The sequence below is a fragment of the Heteronotia binoei genome, chromosome 20, assembly GCF_032191835.1.
Source record: "Heteronotia binoei isolate CCM8104 ecotype False Entrance Well chromosome 20, APGP_CSIRO_Hbin_v1, whole genome shotgun sequence".
NCBI lineage: Eukaryota > Metazoa > Chordata > Lepidosauria > Squamata > Gekkonidae > Heteronotia > Heteronotia binoei.
Window position 1 is genome coordinate 251172 of NC_083242.1, and position 24293 is coordinate 275464.

The following is a 24293-nucleotide window of genomic DNA, read 5'->3' on the forward strand; positions in this document are numbered from 1 at the left end:
CTTCCGTTTCTCACTTCTACCCTCGCGGGCTCAGGCCATATAAAAAATAAACCTCTGAAGAGATGGTGCAGGATGCGTGAAGCGGCTCTTCTCCCCACCCCCTTCAGGCAAACCATATCCATCTCCAGCAGCCAAGACATCCAGCTGAGCCATCTTTTCTTCCTCTCCGGACGCACAAAGACCCGGGCTTGGTTCTGCCAGGACAGACGGCCCAGGTGCCCAGAAAGGTGTGTCCTTGGGACATGCTTGGCTCTCAGGCGCCTGCTGCTCACGGGAGAGGTGATTGTACGTCTTCCAGGTGCAAAAAGGGAGCTTTGGCTACCGGCTTGTGCAGAACTGGTCATGGATCTCAGGGCCTGGAGAAGTCAAGGCGCTTCTCCAGCTTCAAGCAGATTCTGTGTTAAGGAAAAGAAAAGGCAAGAATTAAAGAGGGCCAGACCCACTGCGGAGGACCACCCCTTCACCCCCCCACCCTTCCTCTCCAGGAACAGGCCTCCTGCACTTCTCCTCTTGCAAAGTCTGGCTTACCCAAGGCCAGGTGCCCTCTTGTGCTGGGCCCACTGGAACAGCGCAAAAGAACAATCCCCCCCCTCAGCCCCCTCTCCCCGCCCCGAGGGCCAGAAGGCGGGACTCTCTTGGCCAATTGCCTCTTCTATGCCCTGAGGAAGAAGGTCGTGGGGGCGGCCCCCAGTCACCCAATGAGGTGAAACAATCAGCCATCACTGAGGATTAAATGGTGTGCTGCCACAGCTCTCATTTAGCAGAAGAAATGGCAGTTTCAAGAACATGTGAAACAATCAGAGCTGGTGCATATTTCCAGTTTTCACAAAAGAATTTCTGGGATTGGAGGCTGGTGGGGGAAGAGGGGTGTGTGCCGAACCCTCCTTTTATACCTCATTGGGCAAAGGACCTCTTTGGAGAGCAGCATTCTCACACCCTTGAAGGCCACACCCAAGCGCTGGAAGGCCTGGCCTGGGGCCCCCTGCTCTCTCCATCTGTCCTGATTCTCAGCCGGGAAGAGGGGGGGGGGGCTTCCGTGGCAGCAGGATCCCAAGTGGCCGGCCTCAAACAGGCCCGATGTCACTGGCTGAGTTCACCACCACCACCACTCCCACCACAAAGGCACAGCAGGGATCAGGGGGGTGGGCTAGGAAGACCCCGGGCAACCTGGGTTGGAATCCCTACTGGAGGGGAGGAGAACAAGTTTCTAAAAGCTGCTTTGAGTCTTTACTAGGGAGAGAGGAAGGAAGGAAGGAAGGAAGGAAGGAAGGAAGGAAGGAAGGAAGGAAGGAAGGAAGGAAGGAAGGAAGGAAGGCAGGAAGGAAGGAAGGAAGGAAGGAAGGAAGGAAGGAAGGAAGGAAGGAAGGAAGGAAGGAAGGAAGGAAGGAAGGAAGGAACTGCAAGTACATGGGAATGGAGGATATGATCTGATGGGAAAACATTCCCAGCTCTCTCCAGATTAAGGTGGTTGCCCAAAGTGGGCAGGGCCATCCCAGCCCTGTCTGTGAAAGGAGAGAGCAGAAAAAGACATCCCCCCCCCGCCGCCTGAAGTGAGCTCAGAGGTGCTGGAGAGCAGATTTCCCCCCCTTCCATTGCCAATCTCAGGGCGGGGGGGGGGGGGCTTCTTCCTTTGCTGTGGCTGGCAAAGAGCCGGGCAGTGGAGAGCAGCAGGCCTTGCTGGGGCTCGCTCTCTTCCCTCCAGATCAAGCAGCTCACCTCTGGACAGAGAGGGCCTCCTCCTCCTCTTTCCGGCCTGCTGCGGCCTCACTTCTCCCCCCCTTCCTGCTCCCACTGGAAATCCTCTCCGGTCATCTGGTAGAACATGACGTTGAAGGGCTTGTAGAATTTCCGCAGCCTCTGGATGACGCTCTGGTCGATTCTGGGGTGAGTTCGGCCCTTGGACTTGCCCAGGCAGCGGGGAGCGCTGCTGTCCTCGGGCCTCTTGAGGCAGGGGAAGCCCTTGGTCTGGTTGAAGAAGAAGTATTTCTCCGTCACGACCCTCTTGAGACCCAGGAAGTCCTGCACTTTGGCCATCTCCCCCGCCGGGTCTTCGATGAGCCGCTCCCCGCTGACAAAGTGGATCTGTGAGAGAGGGAAATACTGGAGCCAGTTCTCCAGGTGCAGCGCGTAGATCCCGATGCGGATGGCGCTCCAGGAGGCGTCGATCAGGCCCAGCGTTCGGTTCTTGAAGGCCAGCACCTCAAAGGTGGGGATGTCTGGCTTCTTGGAGAGGGTCTGGGTGTAGTCGGAGATGGCTCTGGTCACAGGGTCGCGCACCACCACGATCAGCTTGGTGTCCTTGGCCATGGCGTAGATGCGCTGCGGTGCTTCGCTGGTGACAAAGTAGCTGGGTGTCTTCTCCATGGTCAGCTGCCCTTCGAGGGTCTTGGGCATGACGTCCCTGCAAGGCAAGAGAGAGCCAGGAAGGGGTCAGAACTGGAGCCAGGAAGGCCGGCAGAAGAGGGTGGGGGGCCTCTGGCCTCTAGGCTCCTGGGCCCGGCAAGGGTTAATGCTGGTCCCGAGAAGCGGCTCCACAGTCAATTTGCCATTGGCATCTGTAGGCAAAAGTTAATTGACAATAAACCTGTCCCGTACCTGCCGGAGCAGCAGCCATCTGCTCAATTAAGTCTCTGCACTTCACAGCCTTGTTCCAAAGTGGTGCATTTAGGATTACACGAGACCTCTTTGTTCGCAAGACGTGCTTTTAAATGTCTCTGCTAATAAAACATAATACAGACGCGGATCCCCTGCCTCTTGTCCCCCTAATTAAATTTATTTACTATCTGGTGCGCGAGGAGGAGCGCCGACTTTGCTTTTATCTCAAATTCACATGCGCTGTCAATAATTAACTGCGCCGGGGCCTTCAGTTACCCAGGCAAGCAAGGAAAGAAGGAAGGAAGGAAGGGCGGGCTTTTGGGGAGACAGCAGGAAGAGCAGGCCGGCCAGCCTGGCACTCCTTCCTTGGCAGGGAGCCCCCCACGCCCCGGGCTGCAGTCCGAGGGGAGGGGAGGGGAGGGTGGTGGAGGTGGCGGTAGCTTTGAGAGGGCAACCCAGGTGACCCCAAGGGAGGGGGAGGGCAGGGGTTGTTGCCTTGCCAGCTCTGAACCAGGAAAGTCCTGGAGATTTGGGAGGGTGGCCTTTGGAGGGTTTTCTCTGGGCAAACTAAGTTGGGAACCCTAGAGGGGAGGGAGAGAGGAGAGCCGGGCCCTGCTCTCCTTCTCCTGCCGGGCTCCTCCTGGCACTCCCAACAAAGAGACTGGGCAGCCAAGGCCCCGCTAGGCTGCCCCTCGGGACTGGGAAGCAGCAGGGCCCCGGGTGTGGCGGGGCGGCCACTGGCGCAGGGTCTCTCTCTCGGCAGCTCCAGGGCAGGCCAGGGAGAGCGGGCCCCAGGGGGTGGGGCAGCCGGGCTGGAAGCGGCCCCCCTGAGTCCCGGGGCGGTGGGGCTGCAGCAGCAACAACAGCAGCGGAGGCTGCCTGGGAGGGGAGGGGGGGCGGCGGGCAGGTGCTTGAGTGATGGCGCTTAAGCGCCGACTTCAACCAGGCTCTTAATTTTGAAAGGAAACGTTTTACCAAGTGGTGCATTTGCATGTGGCCAATCCGCCCCGGGTGGCTTGTTTAAAGCCCGCTTATCCTGTTTATTCCTCCGACGCAGCTGCCATTTATCTCCGCGCCGGCGGCAGCAGCAGCCTCGGCCCGCCCGCCAGCCGCCTCCCCCCCTCCCGCACACACCGCCCGGGCTCCCAGGGGGGCGGCGGCGCAGCTCCTTGGCCTCCAGCCCCGGGGGCCTGCCGAGGGCAGGGCAGGACACGCCAGACATCTGCCCCCCGCCCCTGCCGGCCCGTGGTCGCTCCGCAGCAGCAGCCCAGGCAAGGCGGCCGGCAGGGGAGCGCCTGCCATGAAAGGGAGCCCGCCAGACCGCCGGTCTATTTGCTGGAAGCGCCGAGTCCAGTCCCTTGTTGAATTTGCTCAAGGGGGGGGGGGGGCAAGGCCTCCGCGGTGTCTGCTGCAATTTGCATCGCTCTAATGTCTTGCAAATCTCTCCCTGCTCCCGGAATCCATATTCAAGACTGAAAGCATCAAGGCGGCTGAACTGTGGCGCTTAATGCAGAAAAGAATGTTAATCTCTGGCCTCCTCGTGGCCTCCCTCCCACCCCTGCAGCAGCTGCCGGCCGCGCCAGAAGGTGGGCGGGGGGGAGGGCGCGGCATATGGCTCTAATTCCCGGAGGGCTCAGCCACCCTTAAGCGCCTTGGCAGGGCGCATCCCAGCCCCCGCCCCCCCCCGCCCGCAGATGGGTCAGGATGACCACGGGGGAGCCGCAGGTCCTCCACCCCAGAGACCCTCCGCGTTAAAGAGCAAGCCTAGATTAGACCAGGGGAGCAGCGCTTTTGTTTTGCGGGTGGGGAAGCCTCCTTTTGCCCGAGAACCCCGGAGAGCTGCTGCCAGCCAGAGCTGGTGACACACAGCCAGCGAGCCAGTCGGGCGTCATGGTGAAGTATGCTGCTCTTATCTGGGAGAACCAGGTCTGATTCCCCACTCCTCCACTTGCACCTGCTGGAATAACCTTGGGTCAGCCATAGCTCTCTTATCCGGGAGAACCGGGTCTGATTCCCCACTCCTCCACTTGCACCTGCTGGAATAACCTTGGGTCAGCCATAGCTCTCTTATCCGGGAGAACCGGGTCTGATTCCCCACTCCTCCACTTGCACCTGCTGGAATAACCTTGGGTCAGCCAGAGCTCTCTTATCCGGGAGAACCGGGTCTGATTCCCCACTCCTCCTCTTGCACCTCCTGGAATAACCTTGGGACAGCCATAGCTCTCTTATCCGGGAGAACCGGGTTGGATTCCCCACTCCTCCGCTTGCACCTGCTGGAATAACCTTGGGTCAGCCAGAGCTCTCTTATCCGGGAGAACCGGGTCTGATTCCCCACTCCTCCACTTGCACCTGCTGGAATAACCTTGGGACAGCCATAGCTCTCTTATCCGGGAGAACCAGGTCTGATTCCCCACTCCTCCACTTGCACCTGCTGGAATAACCTTGGGTCAGCCATAGCTCTCTTATCCGGGAGAACCGGGTCTGATTCCCCACTCCTCCACTTGCACCTGCTGGAATAACCTTGGGTCAGCCATAGCTCTCTTATCCGGGAGAACCGGGTCTGATTCCCCACTCCCTCACTTGCACCTGCTGGAATAACCTTGGGTCAGCCAGAGCTCTCTTATCCGGGAGAACCGGGTCTGATTCCCCACTCCTCCTCTTGCACCTGCTGGAATAACCTTGGGACAGCCATAGCTCTCTTATCCAGGAGAACCGGGTTGGATTCCCCACTCCTCCGCTTGCACCTGCTGGAATAACCTTGGGTCAGCCAGAACTCTCTTATCCGGGAGAACCGGGTCTGATTCCCCACTCCTCCACTTGCACCTGCTGGAATAACCTTGGGACAGCCATAGCTCTCTTATCTGGGAGAACCGGGTCTGATTCCCCACTCCTCCACTTGCACCTGCTGGAATAACCTTGGGTCAGCCAGAGCTCTCTTATCCGGGAGAACCGGGTCTGATTCCCCACTCCTCCACTTGCACCTGCTGGAATAACCTTGGGACAGCCATAGCTCTCTTATCTGGGAGAACCGGGTCTGATTCCCCACTCCTCCACTTACAGCTGCTGGAATGGCCTTGGGTCAGCCATAGCTCTCTTATCCAGGAGAACCGGGTTGGATTCCCCACTCCTCCACTTGCAGCTGCTGGAATGGCCTTGGGTCAGCCAGAGCTCTCTTATCTGGGAGAACCGGGTTTGATTCCCCCTCTCCTCCACTTGCAGCTGCTGGATTGGCCTTGGAACAGCCATAGCTCTCTTATCTGGGAGAACCGGGTCTGATTCCCCACTCCTCCACTTGCAGCTGCTGGAATAACCTTGGGTCAGCCATAGCTCTCTTATCCGGGAGAACCGGGTTGGATTCCCCACTCCTCCACTTGGACCTGCTGGAACGGCCTTGGGTCAGCCATAGCTCTGGCGGAGGTTGTCCTTGAAAGGGGAGCTGCTGTCAGAGCTCTCTCAGCCTCACACACCTCACAGGGTGTCTGTTGTGGGGGAGAAAGATAAAGGAGATTGTGAGCCACTCTGAGCTTCAGAGTGAACGGTGGGGTATAAATCCAATATCATCATCTATGCAGGGTCAAAGAACCTCATGCAGATGCAGCTCCTCTGCTGGAATCAGAAGCCCCGGCTGGTCCCAGAATGCCCTGCCAGAGAACAGCCAATCCACAGCCCTTCTGGATCCAGGGTGGGTCTCAGCCGCAAGGCACCAGCCAGCCCCGCCACCTCCCCGACACAAAGAGACCAAGTTAGAATCTTGGTATGAAACATACAATGCAATCGTTTAGAACCACACTCTACGTCAGTCAATCTTAAATAATCCTTCCCAGCTCATCAAAAGCCTTCTGTCTTGCACGGGGGGCTGAGAACAGAGGAGTTCTCTCTGCAAGCCCCCCCCCCCGCAAAGGCCCAAGAGCAGAAGGGAAAGAAGCACCCCCCAATCCTCCCACCCGGCCTGCCAGCCAAAGGAAGGTGGTTCTCCAGAACTTCCAGGGGTCACCAAGGAACACGCCAACCTCCTCCGCTCCCACCAATGGCCGAAGTCTGGACTGAGGGCTCTGCAGACTGAGAAGAGGGGAGCTGCTGCTGGCACTGGGCCTCCACAGCCCCTGCTCCATTGGCTCCCGCCCCACCCCACCCCTGCCAGGAGAAGGCCTCAGAGAGGGTTACCGTAACAACCAAGGTGCCAGCAGCAGCCTTGACTGAGCTGCAAACAGAGAGGATCATTAAAAGCAGATGAAAGAAGGGAAGGACCAGGTTGCTACAGCAACTGGAAGGTGGGTTTGGGGAAATGTGTCAGTTGCTGTGGCTAGCAAGGAAATAGCAACCTCTCCTTCCGCCTTCCCTCCCCCTGGCCCCAAGCCCCTCCCCCCCGTGCCGAACCGGACCTGGAACCCAGGAGATGGCCTCTTTGCGGCTGGCTGCTTCAAACCTTCACAGCCAGAACTTGCAAGCCCAAAAGCTGGGGGAGGCGAAGGGATTGAGAGCCACTTGAATGAACCAGGGCGGGGGGGGGGGGTAGTGAAGTCCCAGCAGTTTACAGCAGGCAACCCTCCAGGCCTTGCATGACCAGGTGAGCAGAGGGCAGGTGAGAGCAGCACACCTGGGAGCTCCAGAACAGGAGTTAAGCCCTGCAGGACCGGCCAAGGGGGCTCCATCCAGGCACCAATCCATCAGTGCCTCTCAAACAGAAGAGACTCTGAGGCTGTTCCCTGCTCCCAGCAGCTAGTAGGTTATAGGAAGAGGCCTTCCTGACTGTTCCATCAATCAAAGAAGCTCATTTGGTGGGTGCCCAAGACAGGGCCTTTTTGGCGGCAGCCCCATGAATATGGAACAACCGCCCCAGGGAGCCAGGCTGGGGTTGGGGGCCAGTGTTTGCATTGTGCACCCCTTGCAACGAGTGCAGCATGCAGGTGTCTGCTTTCGGGTTGGAGCGGCCGAGGGGCGCCTTCCCGTTGTGCTCATCAGTGCAATGGGAAGGCGCCACTTTCAACCCAGAAGCAGCTGGGCACTGCTAAAACAGTGACTCTTCAGTGACTGCGAAGGTTTGCCTCTGAAGAGCGCGCTGCAGGGGAAAGCGACGGCGGGACAGCACCATTTGTGCCGCATGTTGCTCCCTCATCCTCTGCATGATGATGTCACTTTCAGTGATGTCATCATTCTGAGCAGGATGATGTTTCCTGAGGGAGCTTTGAGGGGAGTGGGGACACGGCACAGGGGTCTGCCTCGAGCAGCAGAACCGCCAACCCCAGGGCTGCCCCGGCCCCCTCCGGGTGGATCTTTGGGAGGCAGTCAGAGATGGCTGTATTCAGGACTGTGTTTAATTAAGCTGACTAGCAGTCCCAAGTTGTGGTTTTACATTTTGTTTTCTACGTTTTTAATACATCTTATGTGGCTTATCTGTGCTGTAAGCTGCCCCAAGCACCTTAAGGGGGGAAGGCAGCTCATGATGTGAGTGTTTAAAAGAAATCGCAGCCAGCTGCAAAGGGCCCCCAATTGTGGAGCTCTCACTCCGTCACGCAGTGTCAAGGTGTCTCCTTGGCAGGCTCAGATATTCAAACTCTGTGCCTTGTGCTTGCAGCTGCAGCTGGCTGCTTCATCAGACATAGTGCGTCTGGGAAACTCACAAGTGTCCGTTTCTCACCCTGAGGTATTTTGTGTGCCTGAACCTTTCAAGGCCCTTCTCTCAGAGACCATCCTTGCTTGCAGCTAATGGGAACTGGAATGCTGGGGTGGGGCAAGCATTTCCCTTCATTGGTAGGAAAAAGGCGCTTTCTTATTTGAAATAATGGTCTGAACCAACCAATATATCTGATTGTTTACCTATGACTCTTTCATTCTATAAGAGCCCCGTGGTGCAGAGTGTTAAAGCTACAGTACTGCAGTCCTAAGCTCTGCTCAAGACCTGAGTTCGATCCCCGGCAGACGCTGAGTTTTCGGGTAGCTGGCTCAAGGTTGACTCAGCCTTCCCTCCTTCTGAGGATGGTAAAATGAGTCCCCAGCTTGCTGGTGGGAAAGCGTAGATGACTGGGGAAGGCAAGGGCAAAGCACCCCGTAAAAAGTCTGCCGTGAAAACGTTGTGAAAGCAGCATCACCCTAGAGTTGGAAACGACTGGTGCTTGCACAGGGGACCTTTCCTTTCCTTTAGCTCTAGCAAGACCTGGTCTTGCCTGATACAGCTTCATTACTGAATAAAAGTTTCAACGATTAAACAAACCTAGAGCTCATCATGAATGACGACTGTGCAGTCCTTGAGCGGCAGCTTCCAGGCCCAGCCGGCCTCCACTCCCCCCCCCCTCCCCGGCTTCACTGATCTTTCCCTCAACAGTTTCCCTGTCTGCTTTTCGCTGCCAGTTCTGCTGAGTTGTTTGTACCATAATGTTGGGTTTTATAAGCAATGTGTGTGGCATTTATGCACACAACATATGTGCGGCTTCATGTGTGAATCTGAGGGTCAAAGCAGCAGAGACAAGAACGTTGCGATCGTCCCTAGACCGAGTCTTGCATTTGCATCAGTCCCTTGCCTGAGATTTGCTTTCTTCCCTGTTGTCACAAGCAGAGCTGACCATTTCCTTGCATGATCCATACCTAGTGGCAGGGTGTGTGGAACCATGAGCGGTTTTGTCCCACCCGCCCCTTTGCTGGCCACTCACCCACCTTCAAGAGATCCAAGAATAATCTGTAAACTGACTCCCCCCACCCCCCCTGTTCACCCTGACTCCCAAACCATTTGCAAGTAAATCTAGTCACCCTCAGTGGAGAGCCTTGGGGTCATTCTGTCCGTGGCAAAGAGAGCCAGTGGATTCCTACTCCCGGCAGTATCGAGTGGCTCTTGTGCAAAGCCTGCCTCCGGCCTCACTCTGACCCACATACTTCGTGCCACTCACAAAGGCTGGTGAGGCAGGATTTCCTTCTGCAGAGCCCATGCTGCATCGCTCTCGGTACAGCTTGTTCCTCCTCTAGAAGCTTAACAAATCTCTCTTTAATGGCACTTCTCACCAACTGAGCAGGAACAGATGTTAGGCTTGCGATTGACTGGATTTCCCTTTTGTCAAAAGCCCTGTTCTGTTGGCTGCTTCCCAATCCTCCCATAAAGAGGCAGATTTGCTGTTAGGAGCTCAGCAATCTCACTTCTCTGCAAGTAAGATAATAAAAATCCCCTGTGAAAACTGGTGCCCACAGTCCCATCCCTTTCTGCAGGGGCAGGATTGTCTGGGGCAGCTGGCAGGAATGTAAATACACTCAGAAATGCCCGCTGCCATCTGTCCAGGTCAAGACAGGTTTCCAAGAGCCCCAAATAGAGAGCCAAGCTGCTCCACCAAAGTTTCTTTGCGGCAGCAACGACCACAGCCCACAACCACCACTGAGCCCAGGCCCTCGACACCACATCAGTCTAATTCAGCACTGGGGGGCTGCTAGGAGCCCGAGAGAGACTCCAACCACAGGCAGTCCTGCACCCTTGAGTCCCCCCCAAGGAGGCTGCTGGCAATGTCCCAGCAAAGCCCAGGTCCTCACCCTACCCCGCAGGACTCTTGCTCCCTGGGACCTCCCCAGCAGCCTCAAGCAGTTCGTGTGGGCTGACCATTCCACCACCAAAGCCACCCCCAGAGCTGAGGCAGGGTGGAGCTGTGAGGTCTCCTCCTGCCCATGAAAGCTTGCCCTGAGGCATGCCCCACAAAGATGGGGCTGGGCCCCACAGTGAGCTCAGGAGCAGGCAGGAAGCCCCACCCCGCCGGCAGGAAGCACTGCTTTCCCAGGAGCCTGCCCACTGCCTGGCCTGCACTATGAAGGCAGAGTTGCTGCTGCCAGTCCTTGCTGCCCCCTTCTCTCTGGGGGGGGGAAGCAGAGCCTGCCCTCCCCATACCCTTTGCCCATCCAAGGCCTTCTGCTGAGTGCCACACCACACCACGAGGCCTCTCCTCCTTCCTCCTTCTGCAGGATAACTGAGTGAGTTCCCAAGAAGCCGCTCAGAATTCCCCAGGGGGAAAAAGAGATTGTCGCTGGAGAGAAAATGCCGAAGGCAGCAGGAGACACAAGAATGCGCTCCAGCAATAGACGCACACCATGGGTGGGGGGGGGGGATGCACAAACTCTGGGGGAGGCACCAGCACCAAGCAGCTCTGCCTCCCCCACCGGAGCCAGCTGGGAATCTTCTCTGCTCAGCATCCCAGCTTTGCGGCAAGAGCCCACCTGGTGCTGCAGACAAAAGCCACCCTGGGGGTGGGTGGATCAGCACGCAGCCCTTCCAACCAATGTTCTGGGGCAGCACACGGGCCCACCACCTTGGCTGGAGGAAGTCAGGCTTCTCTGTTGGCTCAGTGGAGGGGGCTGCAGCCCCCGCAGAGGAGGAAAAGCACTTGGCCCCAGTGAGCCCAGCTGGGCGGCTCAGCCTGCTTGAGGCCAAAGGAGCAAAGTGGAATCAGCCACAGATTCCCCATTAAGAGTTTTACAAGCAGACTCTCTTCTTGTGTTAAGTCTCTAAGCAGCTTGGAGGAGCCTTCCCTGAAAGCATCTGCATGCGCTGGCTGTGGGAGGAGACCTGCCTCACGAGGGAGGGAGGCGTCCTTGGGGTTCCAGCCAGTTCCAGTGGAAATGCCTAGACTGCTGCATCCCTGTGCTCTGGGCCCCCCCCCCAAGCCCAAGCCCATGAAAGGGGGCCAGACAACCTTTGCTGCCGTGGGGAACGGGGGGCAGAGGGGCCCCACGCGAGCAGGAGAAAAGTCACATACCCCCCCAGACCCCGGCTGCAGGGCTCTCTCCTGGCCCAAGGATGCAGAGAGATCCGAGCATCTGGGTTGTTCCCAATTCCTCCCGCAGGTGTGCCAAAGGATGCTGCTAATGGCCAACGTATGAGCTGTACAGTTGCCATCCTCAGGAAAACCAGTTTCAAGCAGGAAAGCAATGGTGAAGGGGAGTTCCCTGTCGACTGGATTCAATGGTGCAATTTAGGCCGTTCCGATTCCCCCCCCCCCCCCCGAGAGGGCTGCTGCTGCTCCTGAGGAGAGAGGAGGATTGTCAAAACGATGTGTTAAAAATGTAATACCAAAGATCTCCATGGCAGAGAGTTCAGTTTCATCTGCGGGGGAATTTACTCCCACCAAAAAGAGCAGGCAGAAAATAATGGGCCTCCGCTGGATCAGCCTCACAGCTTTTCAGAAGAAAACAGTCAACACCATGTTCCATCTCTCGCTGTGGGGGTGGAGGTTGTCTGAGCGTAGCCAGAGCCCTCAGCACAGACCCTTCAGGGAGGCGGGCTACGGAGAAGGGTCCTCGGCTGGCTGCAGGAAGACTCGGCAAGGGCAGCCAGGAGGGGTCCCGCTCCGAGGAGCACCTCCGGACGGGGTGGGGGGGTGGGGCGGGGCTGGAGTCTGCCCCCAGGCTGTGTGGTGCAAACTGGAGGCTTCCTGCAGAGAAGCCGAGCATGTCCCCCCATCCCCACCCTCATTTCCGGAGATGCTTCGCCCGCTGTGGGTGCTGGGCAGCAAAGGGGCCGAGGCGGGGCCTCTCGAGTGCAGTCTGGCCTGACACTCTTTCTGCTGCACCGGACTTCTGTGTGCTGCCATCGGACCAAGTCAGCATCACCTGCGTGCCGAGTGAAAACGCACCTGGCTGAAATGGAGGCACCTTCAGAGGGGGCTTGGGATGCCAGCTGGCAGAGCCCCAGCGGGGGGGGGGGGTTGCGGGTAACAGAGGTCCCTTCCTTCGGGGGGATGAGACCACTGGCCGATCCTGGCCTGAGCTGCTGGGGCCAATGTGGGAATTTGGAGACAGGGAGTGGCCACAACCAGGACGCGAAATGTCAGGCAGCTGGTTTGGATGGGGGGCGGGGAGCCTGCAGAGGCCAGCTTCCTTCCAGGGCTCCTCTGCAGCACCTTCTCTGTGTGACAAGAGAGGCCAGCAGAGGCCCCTCCCCTATCCCACCTCCCTGGCACCTGGAGGCACTGGCTGGGCGCTGAGAGCAGCAGCAGCCTCCTCGTCTTGTCCTGCGTCTGGCCCTTGATTAGGCATGCCAAAATGGCATGTCCCCTGCAGCCCCGCCTTCCCCTTCATTGGCTGACTGGCTGGCTTGCTTGGAGATGGGCTGGCCCTGCCATTTTACTAGAGGGAGCTGGGGGGGAACTGGGGGGGAGGGGTGGCCGCAGCCAGCACTGCTGCCAGGAATTGACTGCATGCAAATAGCCAGGAAGGTGGCAGAGCAGCCGCGGCAGCCAAAGGGGGGCTGGAAGTTGGAAGGGCTGGGGGGGGGAGGAGGGGGGGAACAACCTGCTTGCTTCTGTGTGGAGCAGTACCTGGAGGGGGGGGCTTGCCTGCCTGCCTGTGCACGTGCACGATCCCAGGGTGACAGTTTGGGCATTAACACAGATAGAGTATTATTTATATCAGTTTGTACATTTAATCAGATTTTTTGCAGTTTTCAGCAAGATGCGGACTCCATCCTTGTGCGTTTGGTTCAAATCAGCAGAGACAGAGCATAATCAAGATTTATGATCCTCATTCCGACTCCGGATCACACAGTCAGTGCAGCTGGAACAGCTTGGCGTCCTTTCCCAAAGCCTGACTGGCATGCATGCCACTCTCCCGCGCGCGCCAGCTATTTAATGTCCATCTTGTGAAGCTGTCAAAACGCTTCTGCCACCGCTGCTGAGAACAACAGCCACGCCCCCCCCCCCCAGCACAGCCGCCCCGGAACATCCTCCTGCGAAGGGGGCCACGTCCCGGAGAGGCGGAGGGATCCGGCCAGGCAGGGCTCATCACGACAGACCAGCCCTGCGAGCAAAGCCCATCTGCTGGGGCTTCACCTACAGGCCTGTTTGCTGACGGCTTCTTCACAAACAAGGCATGTCACCGAGGAAAGGATATCCAGCAACACATTTCTGTGTTTGCTAAGCCATCCTTCAAAGGCTCATCTGTGCAAACAGAAAAGCCCCGGCAAATCAGGCCAGTGGCCTGTCTCATCCTGCACCCTGTTGCACGGCAAGGGACAACCGACAGCCCAGAGGCCTTCCCCAGCCCTGATGCCACCTCCTGGCTCTGGCATCCAGAGACTGTCTCCCTCTGAGCGTGGAGGTGCCACACGGTCACCACAGCTGGCAGCCACAGCACTGTCCGTGGCGGCAGAAGGTCAAGATGCAAATCCAGCCTGCAGGCAACGGTCCAAAAGGGCACTTCTTTCCATTCCGAGATGTTCCTTCTTGATGTCTTTAGGCCATTGCTAATGCAAAGCGCCTATTGGTGGCTTTGGGGCTTAAACACACACACACACACACCCTGAGTGCTTTACTACCTCAGAACTTTCTCCCTGCAGAGAGAAAAGCCCTGGGGGAGGCCATTTGAACCAGGCATGCAGCTATCAGAGGAACGGCATGCAACCCTTCGGCCTGCAGGTCTGCTTCCGGTTCTTCTCTTTGGAGCAGCTTAGTTCTTGTCTTTTAATGAGGCGCAGGGGCCCTCTTAGTGGCTTTGCTATGCCAGATGTAATTGGCCCCCTTGTAGACCCCGCCAAAACTTGCTGCTTACCGGGAGATGTGAGCTCCTGACTGCTGGATCAAGAGCTTTGCTGCCTTTCCAAGCAAGGAGAATCACATTCCTTCATCCCCTTCAAAACTTGGCTCTGTGGGGTCTCCACAGCTTGGCTGGGCCAAGGCTGCAGGGAATGGTATTCAGGAGGGGCCATGGCTCAGTGGGGAAACATCTGCTTGGCAAGCCGAAGGTCCCCGGTTCAATCCCTGGCGTCTCCAGCTAAAAAAGGATGAGGCAGCAAGCAGTGTGAGGGACCTCCGCCCGAGACCCTGGAGAGCGGCTGCCAGTCTGAGCAGACAATGCTCACCTTGATGGACCAGTGGTTGCCTGATTCTGCAGATGGCATCTGCCTCCGGGCCTTCCAGAGAAGCCAGCTCATTCTCAGCAGGCTTAGCAAAGGAGGCTTTGGGCCGCATTGGACACAGGCCATTGATGTGCCATTTCTCATTCATGAAAGCAAAGCTCTAGAACCTTCCAGGAATGCGGGAAACGCCCCCTAAGAACCTTCTCCATCTCCATTCCCTTCATCACAGAATCAGGAGAGGTGGGATGAGCTCTTTGCATGGCCCTGCAGAGCAGGTGGGAAGACAAAAGTTCTGCCCGGCCAGGCAAGGGACACCCCTCCCCTCTCCTCTACCAGCACCAATCCTGCACAGACTGCCGGCCTCTGATCCAGGACACAACGACCCAGCCCACAGGGCCTCACCCACCCACAGCAGGGACCCCCCACTCAGGACAAGAAGGAAATGAGGGGCTCCCGGACACAGCTGGTTGCAGACCCTCCCAGGGCAGCTTTTCCTGTGTCACTCAGCTCTGGCACAGGGCATGATGCTAAACACACTTTGGCACCACCATCCAGTCTCTCAGCCCCAAAAGGAAACACTCTACAGTACTATGGCCCCACCTGGATGTACTGCATTCCCCCCCCGCCCCACCCCAAACCCAAAGCTGCCAGGGTATGTGGGCTAAGAGCAGACAGCCTTTCTCTCTTGCTAAGGCCTCTGGCCAGGATCACCAGGGCTTAAATGCCATGAAGAAAAACTTCAGAGGCTGTGCAGCTGATGGAGATGCTCCCAAGATCCTCCTCCTCTCAGTGTCCCCCAAGAGTCTTCTACTCCTTGCTCCTCCATCAGGGGCACCACCTTCCAAGCTGAGGGGACCACCTGAGACAGAGAACAATGCCCCTATGAAGGCCACACGCTGACCTCCAGCCTCAGGCCCTGCATGCTTAGCCCAACGGTCAGTCTGGCCCATACCAGCGTGCTCCTGCCTCAGCCTCAGGCCCTGTATGCTTAGCCCAACGGTCAGTCTGGCCCATACCAGCGTGCTCCTGCCTCAGCCTCAGGCCCTGTATGCTTAGCCCAACGGTCAGTCTGGCCCATACCAGCATGCTCCTGCCTCAGCCTCAGGCCCTGTATGCTTAGCCCAACGGTCAGTCTGGCCCATACCAACGTGCTCCTGCTTCAGCCTCAGGCCCTGTATACTTAGCCCAACGGTCAGTCTGGCCCATACCAGCGTGCTCCTGCCTCAGCCTCAAGCCCTGTATGTTTAGCCCAACGGTCAGTCTGGCCCATACCAGCATGCTCCTGCCTCAGCCTCAGGCCCTGTATGCTTAGCCCAACGGTCAGTCTGGCCCATACCAGCGTGCTCCTGCTTCAGCCTCAGGCCCTGTATGCTTAGCCCAACAGTCAGTCTGGTCCATACCAGTGTGCTCCTGCCTCAGCCTCAGGCCCTGTATGCTTAGCCCAATGGTCAGTCTGGTCCATACCAGCGTGCTTCTGCCTCAGCCTCAGGCCCTGTATGCTTAGCCCAACAGTCAGTCTGGTCCATACCAGCGTGCTCCTGCCTCAGCCTCAGGCCCTGTATGCTTAGCCCAACGGTCAGTCTGGCCCATACCAGCGTGCTTCTGCCTCAGCCTCAGGCCCTGTATGCTTAGCCCAACAGTCAGTCTGGTCCATACCAGCGTGCTCCTGCCTCAGCCTCAGGCCCTGTATGCTTAGCCCAATGGTCAGTCTGGTCCATACCAGCGTGCTCCTGCCTCAGCCTCAAGCCCTGTATGCTTAGCCCAACGGTCAGTCTGGCCCATACCAGCGTGCTCCTGCCTCAGCCTCAGGCCCTGTATGCTTAGCCCAACGGTCAGTCTGGTCCATACCAGCATGCTCCTGCCTCAGCCTCAGGCCCTGTATGCTTAGCCCAATGGTCAGTCTGGTCCATACCAGCATGCTCCTGCCTCAGCTTTGCCCAGGTTTCCATTCAGATCCTGAGCTGAGGGTGCCTTTTGCAGGCTGGCTGTGGGGGAGGCCCCAGTTCCAAGCAGCTCACCCAGAGGGTCCCAGACAAGCTGCTGCATCCTCTGCTTCTGCCATGATGATGCTAAAACAACCAGCCTTTCCTTGCCCTGCTCACCCGCTGCTGAAGCCTCCATGCTTTTCTTCCAAGGGAGGTCAGGTTTAGTAAAATCCTGCGGAATACTCCAAAGGGCACCCAAGGAAAAAGCAAAGCAAGGCTGGCCTTGGCGATTCTGTACCTATGAAGCAGCCTCCTGATCAGGTTCACCTCCTGAGGCCGGCAGCCCCCTCTCCGCTGAGTGGCAGCCACTTCCCCAGGCCTCAGGCAGAAGTCTGGCCACTGCTTCCTGACCCTTAAAGCGGTTCCTCAGTGGAACAGGCTTCCTCCTTGGGAGGTGGTGGGCTCTCCATCCTTGGAGGTTTTTCAACAGAGGCTAGATGGCCATCTGACAGCAATGAGGATCCTGTGAATTTAGGGGGAGGGGTTTGTGAGTTTAGAGCGGTTCCTCAGTGGAACAGGCTTCCTCCTTGGGAGGTGGTGGGCTCTCCATCCTTGGAGGTTTTTCAACAGAGGCTAGATGGCCATCTGACAGCAATGAGGATCCTGTGAATTTAGGGGGAGGGGTTTGTGAGTTTAGAGCGGTTCCTCAGTGGAACAGGCTTCCTCCTCGGGAGGTGGTGGGCTCTCCTTCCTTGGAGGTTTTGAAACAGAGGCTAGATGGCCATCTGACAGCAATGAGGATCCTGTGAATTTAGGGGGAGGTTTTTGTGAGTTTAGAGCGGTTCCTCAGTGGAACAGGCTTCCTCTTTGGGAGGTGGTGGGCTCTCCTTCCTTGGAGGTTTTTAAACAGAGGCTAGATGGCCATCTGACAGCAATGAGGATCCTGTGAATTTAGGGGGAGGGGTTTGTGAGTTTAGAGTGGCTCCTCAGTGGAAGAGGCTTCCTCCTCGGGAGGTGGTGGGCTCTCCTTCCTTGGAGGTTTTTCAACAGAGGCAAGATGGCCCTCTGACAGCAATGAAGGTCCTGTGAATTTAGGGGAAGGTGTTTGTGAATTTCCTGCATTGTGCAGGGGGTTGGACTAGATGACCCTGGAGGTCCCTTCCAACTCTTCTATGATTCTAACAGGCTTCCTTCTTGGGAGGTGGTGGGCTCTCCTTCCTTGGAGGTTTTTAAAAAGAGGCTAGATGGCCCTCTGACAGCAATGAGGATCCTGTGAATTTAGGGGGAGGGGTTTGTGAGTTTAGAGCGGTTCCTCAGTGGAACAGGCTTCCTCCTCGGGAGGTGGTGGGCTCTCCTTCCTTGGAGGTTTTTAAAAAGAGGCTAGATGGCCCTCTGACAGCAATGAGGATCCTGTGAATTTAGGGGGAGGGGTTTGTGAGTTTAGAGCGGTTCCTCAGTGGAACAGGCTTCCTCCTGAGGAGGTGGTGGGCTCTCCTTCCTTGGAGGTTTTTCAACAGAGGCTAGATGGCCATCTGACAGCAATGAAGATCCTGTGAATTTAGGGGGAGGAGTTTGTGGAGTTCCTGCATTGTGCAGGGGGTTGGACTAGATGGCCCTGGAGGTCCCTTCCAACTCTATCATTCTGTGCTGGATTCTTTCCACCGGAGTGGAGCTTTCTGCATCCCACGGAGGTGCTCTGCCACATCCAAGCCCCACAGCCCCTCCACTTACAGAGCCTCCTTTTAAGGGAGACCTTCTAACCGCCTCCCGTTTGCCTTAGTGGAGGGCCCCTTCCAACCCTGCTGGAGACCCCTTCTGCTCCCAGGATCCCCTTTGTTGCTCTGGGGGTGCTTCAATGGCCTGCCTCTCCCCGCCTCTGGCTCCTCCCCAAGCAACTTCCGGCAAATGTTCAAACCTGGGGTGGGGGGAAGAGATCCTGGCACACCCCCCCACAGTAGGACCCCTCCTGGCTGCAACAGACCAAATAAAAACCAGCAATAAACTCTGAGCCTCTGCCAGGAAACCAGCAGCTGGTGTCCTAAAACACGGGAGGGACAAACAGGATGAGAAGTTGGTCACCGAGGGAGGGGGGGCAGAGTGTGGCAAAGGCAATTTGGAGGGTGCTGCTGTCTTTCCAGTCAACAGGCAGTGCAGGCAGCCAAGGCTGAGTGGCAGGACAGATGGGCCGGCTGGCCTGAGGAGGGGACCCCCTCCCCCCCGCACAGAGGACCTCAGCATCCCCCAAGTGTGGCAGGGGCACAGGGCCTGGGGGGGGCAGTCTGCTGCCTCACTGTCTCCTCTGCCGCAGCCACCTGCTGTCCTTGGGGCTGGGCTGGAGGGGCACAGTCTGGGCCTCACGGACGGTTCCAGGTAGCTCAAGCTGCGGAGCCCTCAGAATTCTTTGGCTGCATCTCCCCGGGATCCACAGACCGAAGCCTCCAAGGCTGGAGGAAGAGAGCAGGAGCAGAGGAGCAGCTGCGGCTTTGCGCTCTTCCCTTCCGGAACCCCATGCCCCGCAGGGCAGCCGCCGCCTTGCAGAGGGCCGGGGGGATGGGCCAAGCACGGCCCTGCCGCCAGGCAAACGAGGCAATCGCCTCGGGCACCGGCCTTCCGGGGGCACTGGACTGAGTGGCCCCCATGTGATTCGGTGAGGCTCTCCGTGCAGAGGGTGTGCCAGAAGTCAGCCTTGCCGAGAGTGCCAGACCGTCTAGGGCCAGCAGAGCATAAGAACCGAAGAGAAGCCATGTTGGATGAGGTCAGTGGCCCCTCCAGTCCAGCACTCTGTGGCACACAGTGGCCAATATATGTGTGTGTGCGTCTATAGATATACACATGCACAGCCCCACAGCCAGCCTGCCTGCCTCCCGCCGCCCAGTTGGCCCTTGTAGAGGGTTGGATGTGGGGGGGAGAAGCCTGAGTGGGCTGGGCTGAGGAGAGATGTGGGGGCCCCACTGCAGCCAGAGTTCTGCAGGCCCTGAGGACAAATCCTCTCCCTCCCTCCCTCCCGGGAGCTGCCAGTCAGTCCCTTCCTTTCTGGAGGTGGCGTCCATGAAAGACACTCTCCTGCCTGCTGCCAAGAGGAGTCTTTCTGAGGGCCAGCAGCTGCTGTGAGGAAGCAACAGGTGCAGCGAGGAGGGGCGGGTGAGGCGGGGCACCCAGGTTGGGGGAGCTAATTGGGGCCAGGCAGGCCAGCCCAGATTGTCGGCTGCCAGCAGTGCAGAGGGAGCAGGAGCCGCACAAGGAGGAGGCGGGGCCAGGCTGGCCATTCAGGCACCTTCCCCCATTGGAGGGGCGGGGGGGGGGGGCTCTCAGTCTTCAGGCTAATGAGAGGGAATTGAGGCCCTCCAGCCAAACAAAGGTTGGCCAAGGCATGCTCAGCCCCAGCCGGTGAGTAAGCAGCTCCCCAGGAGGAGGAGGCCTCATTAGCTCCAAGGAGGAGGGGGCCAGGAGGGGCAAATGAAGGGCCAGCCAAACGGCAGAATAGAAGCAGTGCCTGAGCTTCTATTCAGACGCTTCAGTGTCAGGCCTAAAATAACATTTCTATGGAGGCTTCTGAGCGTAAACAGCACGGCTGACTCAAAGCCAGAGTGAAGCAGCCCCCTCCTTTGGAACAAGACTTGCCCATTTGGAGCAAGCACCTCCCCCCCCCCTGCCTAATAGCAAAGGCAGCTGGAGGAAGGGAAGGGCGGCCCGGAAGCCCCTGCCTGGGGGTGGGAGGCCAGTCTGCCATGATGCCTGAACCCAGAAATGCCCGGCTGGGTCCTGCAGGGGGGGGGAGGAGCCCCCTCTGCCCCTCCAACTCTCTGCCCCGCCCGCTCTGCCACCGATGGGATGGTCGCTCTCTGGCCCCACATGGCCAGGCAGCGGGGCTCGAAGGCCCCAACTCTTCCTCTCTCTGGCAGCTCCACCCTCATGCCTGCCCAGAGGACCTCCAGCCCACCAGCAGCCGGAGGGAGGTGAGGGGAACTCTGTGCCCACCTGCACCCCCCATCTGGAGGAGGCCCTGCTGGCAGCAGGGCTGCAGGGACACGAAGGGGAGCCCCAGCCAAGGAGGGGGAGCCTCAGCTCAGCCTCCACACCCCGGGAAGAGCAGGGCTCACCCAGCTGCCACCTGCTCGAGTTGGGAGTCGAGTTCACCTGTACCCAGCCCAGCCTTGCTCCGATCAGAAGGGAAGCCAGCAGGCATGTGGGGCCTGGCCCCCCCGACAGGGGCTTTGGGGCCCCTCACCCCGCATCCCCCTCGCCCCCTCCTGGGCCATTCAAAGGGCTCACCTATCAGCTGACCAGCGGGCTCCAAATCACACCAGAGGGGGGTAGGAGCAGCCAGTGGCCGGCCTGCATGCCCCTCCTACCTAATCGAAATAACGCCAGGGAGAGGGGGCAGCCCCACCCTCTCCAGCTTCCTGCTCTCCCCCCCTGCAGCCCCCCCCCGTGGCTCTCCCACAGCCCCTAGCTATGGGGCAGAGGGGAAGCCCAAGGGGGGCAGGGCAGCTGGGCTCAACCAAAGAGGGTCTTCCTGGTGCCAGAAAACGGGGAGGGTAGGTGGGTGGCCACAACTGCAAGATCGATAGGTACTTAACGCGTCGCCTACCCTTTGGAGGCCCTTAATTGTAAATTAATCATCATTAACTGACAGTAATTGAACTCACTGGAAGCCAGGCTCCTCATGCTCTCTGGAGAGGCCTCCAGTGGGGGGGGCACAGCCTCCACGGAGAGAGCCCGAAAGGACCCCCCAGCACAAAACGGGGCCTCTCCTGGACACTGGACCTCCCCACTTCCCATAAGAAGTGCTCCTCCAAGAGAGCAGCTCCACCCAGAGCTTTGTAAACTGGTGGGGGCACCCCAAGGGCCTCCCCCAGATCTCTCCCGGGACACACAGCGGACAGTTGGAAGGCCCCCAAGAGCGGCACCACCCAGACCCCAAAGGAGAGCCAGCGATGGGGAGGGCTGCCGGCCTCCACCTGGGACCTGGCGCTCTCCCAGAATCCCCACTGAACTTCAGAGTTCCCTCCCCCTGGAGGAGGCAAGGGCTGCTCTGGAGTGGGGAGTGGATGGCATTAGCCCCTCCCCCTCCCCTCCCCCCACCCTGCCCGCCTAGGCAGGATTTCCCCAGTCTTCCCTTAGCAACTCAGCAGAGGGCCCCAGTAGTAGAGGCCCTCTTCTCGGAGGGGAGTTTCCCAGGACGGAGAGGGCAAAGGGTCTTGGGCCGCCAGGGGCCATCAGTCCATCTCCTCTGGTGGGCAGAACCCACCTCTGGAGCCTCAGAGAGAGCTCTTCCACCTGTGGTACCGCCTCCTCCTAAGTTCTTCCCTGGAATCATTGGCAGGCCCCCCAACAGATGCCCAGCCACTGCGCCCCCACCAGTCTACCACAGGCCCTGCACTCAGCCTCGGCCCTGCCCTCCTGGGATGGGGGCCTGGCAACAGCCCATCCAAGCCCACTCAGCCAGGCAGCAGCTCTCCAGGCAGAGGTCCTTCCCATAGCAACACAGAGCCGGGGGGCCTCAAAGGTCATGCAGACCAGCAGGGAAGCTGCGCTACTCCTCCTGCCGGGCCCTTCCCACTGGGGGTGCTCAGGACGGAGGCTGTCTGAAGGAATGACGGCGGATTTGCAGCCCCTGCAGCACGTTCCCAACTCTCCCCCCACCCGGCAAGGAGCGACTGGCATGTCGAGGACAGCCTGGCCTTTGTGTCTTGCTTGTTGGGAGCCACGCAGCTCAGGCGCGTTGGTACGGAGCCGGGCCTCCCGCCTCTCTCTTTTCAATGGGCCACAACAATATCATTTCAAAAGGAGCAGCCGCTCTTTAAAGAGGAGTTCTTGTCACTGGCTGTCTCTTCTGAAGGGAAGAAAGGGCGGAGAGACACCCAGACGCAGGCCTCCGTGCAGCTTCTGCCAGGAGGGAGGCTGCTGGCAGGGCGGGAGGGGACGCTCATTGGTATGGATCAGCCAGGGCCAGCCAAAGAAACCAAACACCCCTCCTGAAGCAAAGCAGCCCAGCTGCTGAGCACAACACCTGCTCCTTCCCCCAGCCCATCAGAGCCAGAGCCAGCCCAATAGATACCTGGGCAGCCAAAGTTGCCACACAGAGAAGCTCTCCAGATGCTGGCGGGGGGTGTGTGTGCCTAGCACTGGGACAGGACCTGGCTGACCGGGGAAGCAGGTGAGCACAGGTGAGCAGAGCTGGGCGCAGCAGCTGGTGCTTTCTGCCTGGGGTGGGGGGGACAACTACTCAGGACCAATCCCAGCAAAGACAGCCCCAGGCTATGCTTTGTAGTGTGAGGGAGAGAGGGAGGGAGGGAGGGAGGAAGGAAGGAAGGAAGGAAGGAAGGAAGGAAGGAAGGAAGGAAGGAAGGAAGGAAGGAAGGAAGGAAGGAAGGAAGGAAGGAAAGCAAGGGAGGGAGGAGAGGGAGGGAGGGAGGAGAGGGAGGGAGGGAGGAGAGGGAGGGAAGGAGGAAGGAAGGAAGGAAGGAAGGAAGGAAGGAAGGAAGGAAGGAAGGAAGGAAGGAAGGAAGGAAGGAAGGAAGGAAAGCGGGGGAGGGAGGAGAGAGAGGAAGGAAGGGAGGGAGAGAGGGAAAAAGGGAGGGAGGAGAGGGAGGGAGGGAGGGAGGAGGGGAAGGAGGGAGGAAGGAAGGAAGGGTGGAGAGGGAGGGAGGAGAGGGAGGGAGGAAGGAAGGGAGGGAGGAAGGGAAGGAGGGAGGGAGGAGAGGGAGGAAGGGAGGGAGGGAGGAAGGGAGGGAGGAAGGAAGGGAGGGAGGGGGGAAGGGAGGGAGGAAAGAAGGGAGGGAGGGAGGAAGGGGGAGGGAGGGTGGGAGGGAGGGAGGAAGGAAGGGGGAGGGGCATGTGTAGCCATGTGTAGAAGGGAGGAAGGAAGGGAGGGAGTGAGGAAGGAAGGAAGGGAGGGAAGGAGGGAGGGAGGGAGGAACTCCCAGAAACCTTCTCTCAACACTTCACCTGGTCCCTTCCATGGCCCACAAGGGACGCGTGAGGCCAGGGTTCCCCCCCCACACACACACACATGCATACACAAAGGGCCCAAGCCTCTTGGAGCCACGCAAGAGGGCTGCAGTGTACCTGCCAGGGAGGTGGGGAGGGGAGCGAGAGGTGCCTCAAGTGCCATGAAAAATTATCCCTTCCCCCCCAAGCTGAAGCAATCACAGATTTATAGTTTCATCTGCAAGGCCTCAACACCTCCTTCAGTGCAGTTATGCGGCCATTATTAGGGCGATTTAGCAATAAAATGTGACTGACTTCATTACGGGCAAAGAAAAAGAGCCCGGCTGCTCTTAAATCACCGGCAGGCCCCCCCTCCACAGGAGCAGGGCATGTAAATGGGCTCACTCCAAGGAGGAAGAGGAGGAGGAGGCTTCCTCCCAGCTGAGGGGGGCTCTCTCGTCCTGAGCAGCAGGCCCTAGGGAGGGGCTGTCAAGAAAGACACACCTTTCCCAAGGGGCGATCCATCGGGGTGCCTCTCAGGAGAGACCACAAGAGGGGGACTGGGTGGGGGAGAGGCTGTGGTTCGGGGCTACAACATCCCCCTTCTGTGCCGGAAGGACGCCGGTTCAATCCCCAGCAACCCCTGCCAGAAGGACCAGGCAGTGGGTCATGGGAAAGACCTTTCTCTGCCTGAGACCCTGGAGAGCTGCTGCCGGCCTGAGCAGGCAATACTGACGCTGACAGTCCGATTCGGTGTAAGACAGTTTTGTGTGTTTGTGTGGCTGTTGGTGCAGAGGCGGAGGAAGCTGAGGGGTGCCCTGGGGGGGCAGGCCCTTGAACCCACATCTGACTGGGAGAAGGCTGCCATTCCCAAGGGAAAACTTGCCCCCCCTCACTTGCCCACCTTGCCTAGCTCTCACTGCCCCCAGACTCAGGCAGGAATGTTTGGCTGCTGGATAGAGGGAGGCAGGTTGGATCCAGCCCACAGGTGAGGGGGCAAATGCTCCCTTTGCATTGCTGGG

The 24293-nt window shown here is 58.7% G+C and overlaps 1 protein-coding gene across 1 annotated transcript in view; it reads right to left on the minus strand.

The window, feature by feature from the left end:
• Positions 1 to 1753: 1753 nt before the first annotated feature.
• The window catches only part of LOC132588331 (heparan sulfate glucosamine 3-O-sulfotransferase 4-like), a 64255-nt gene continuing 41715 nt past the window's right edge, over positions 1754 to 24293 (minus strand). Inside the window, exon 2 of the mRNA XM_060260699.1 lies at positions 1754 to 2401. Coding sequence (XP_060116682.1) covers positions 1765 to 2401 — 637 coding nt within the window. The 3' untranslated portion in view covers positions 1754 to 1764. The remainder of the gene's footprint in view (positions 2402 to 24293) is intronic.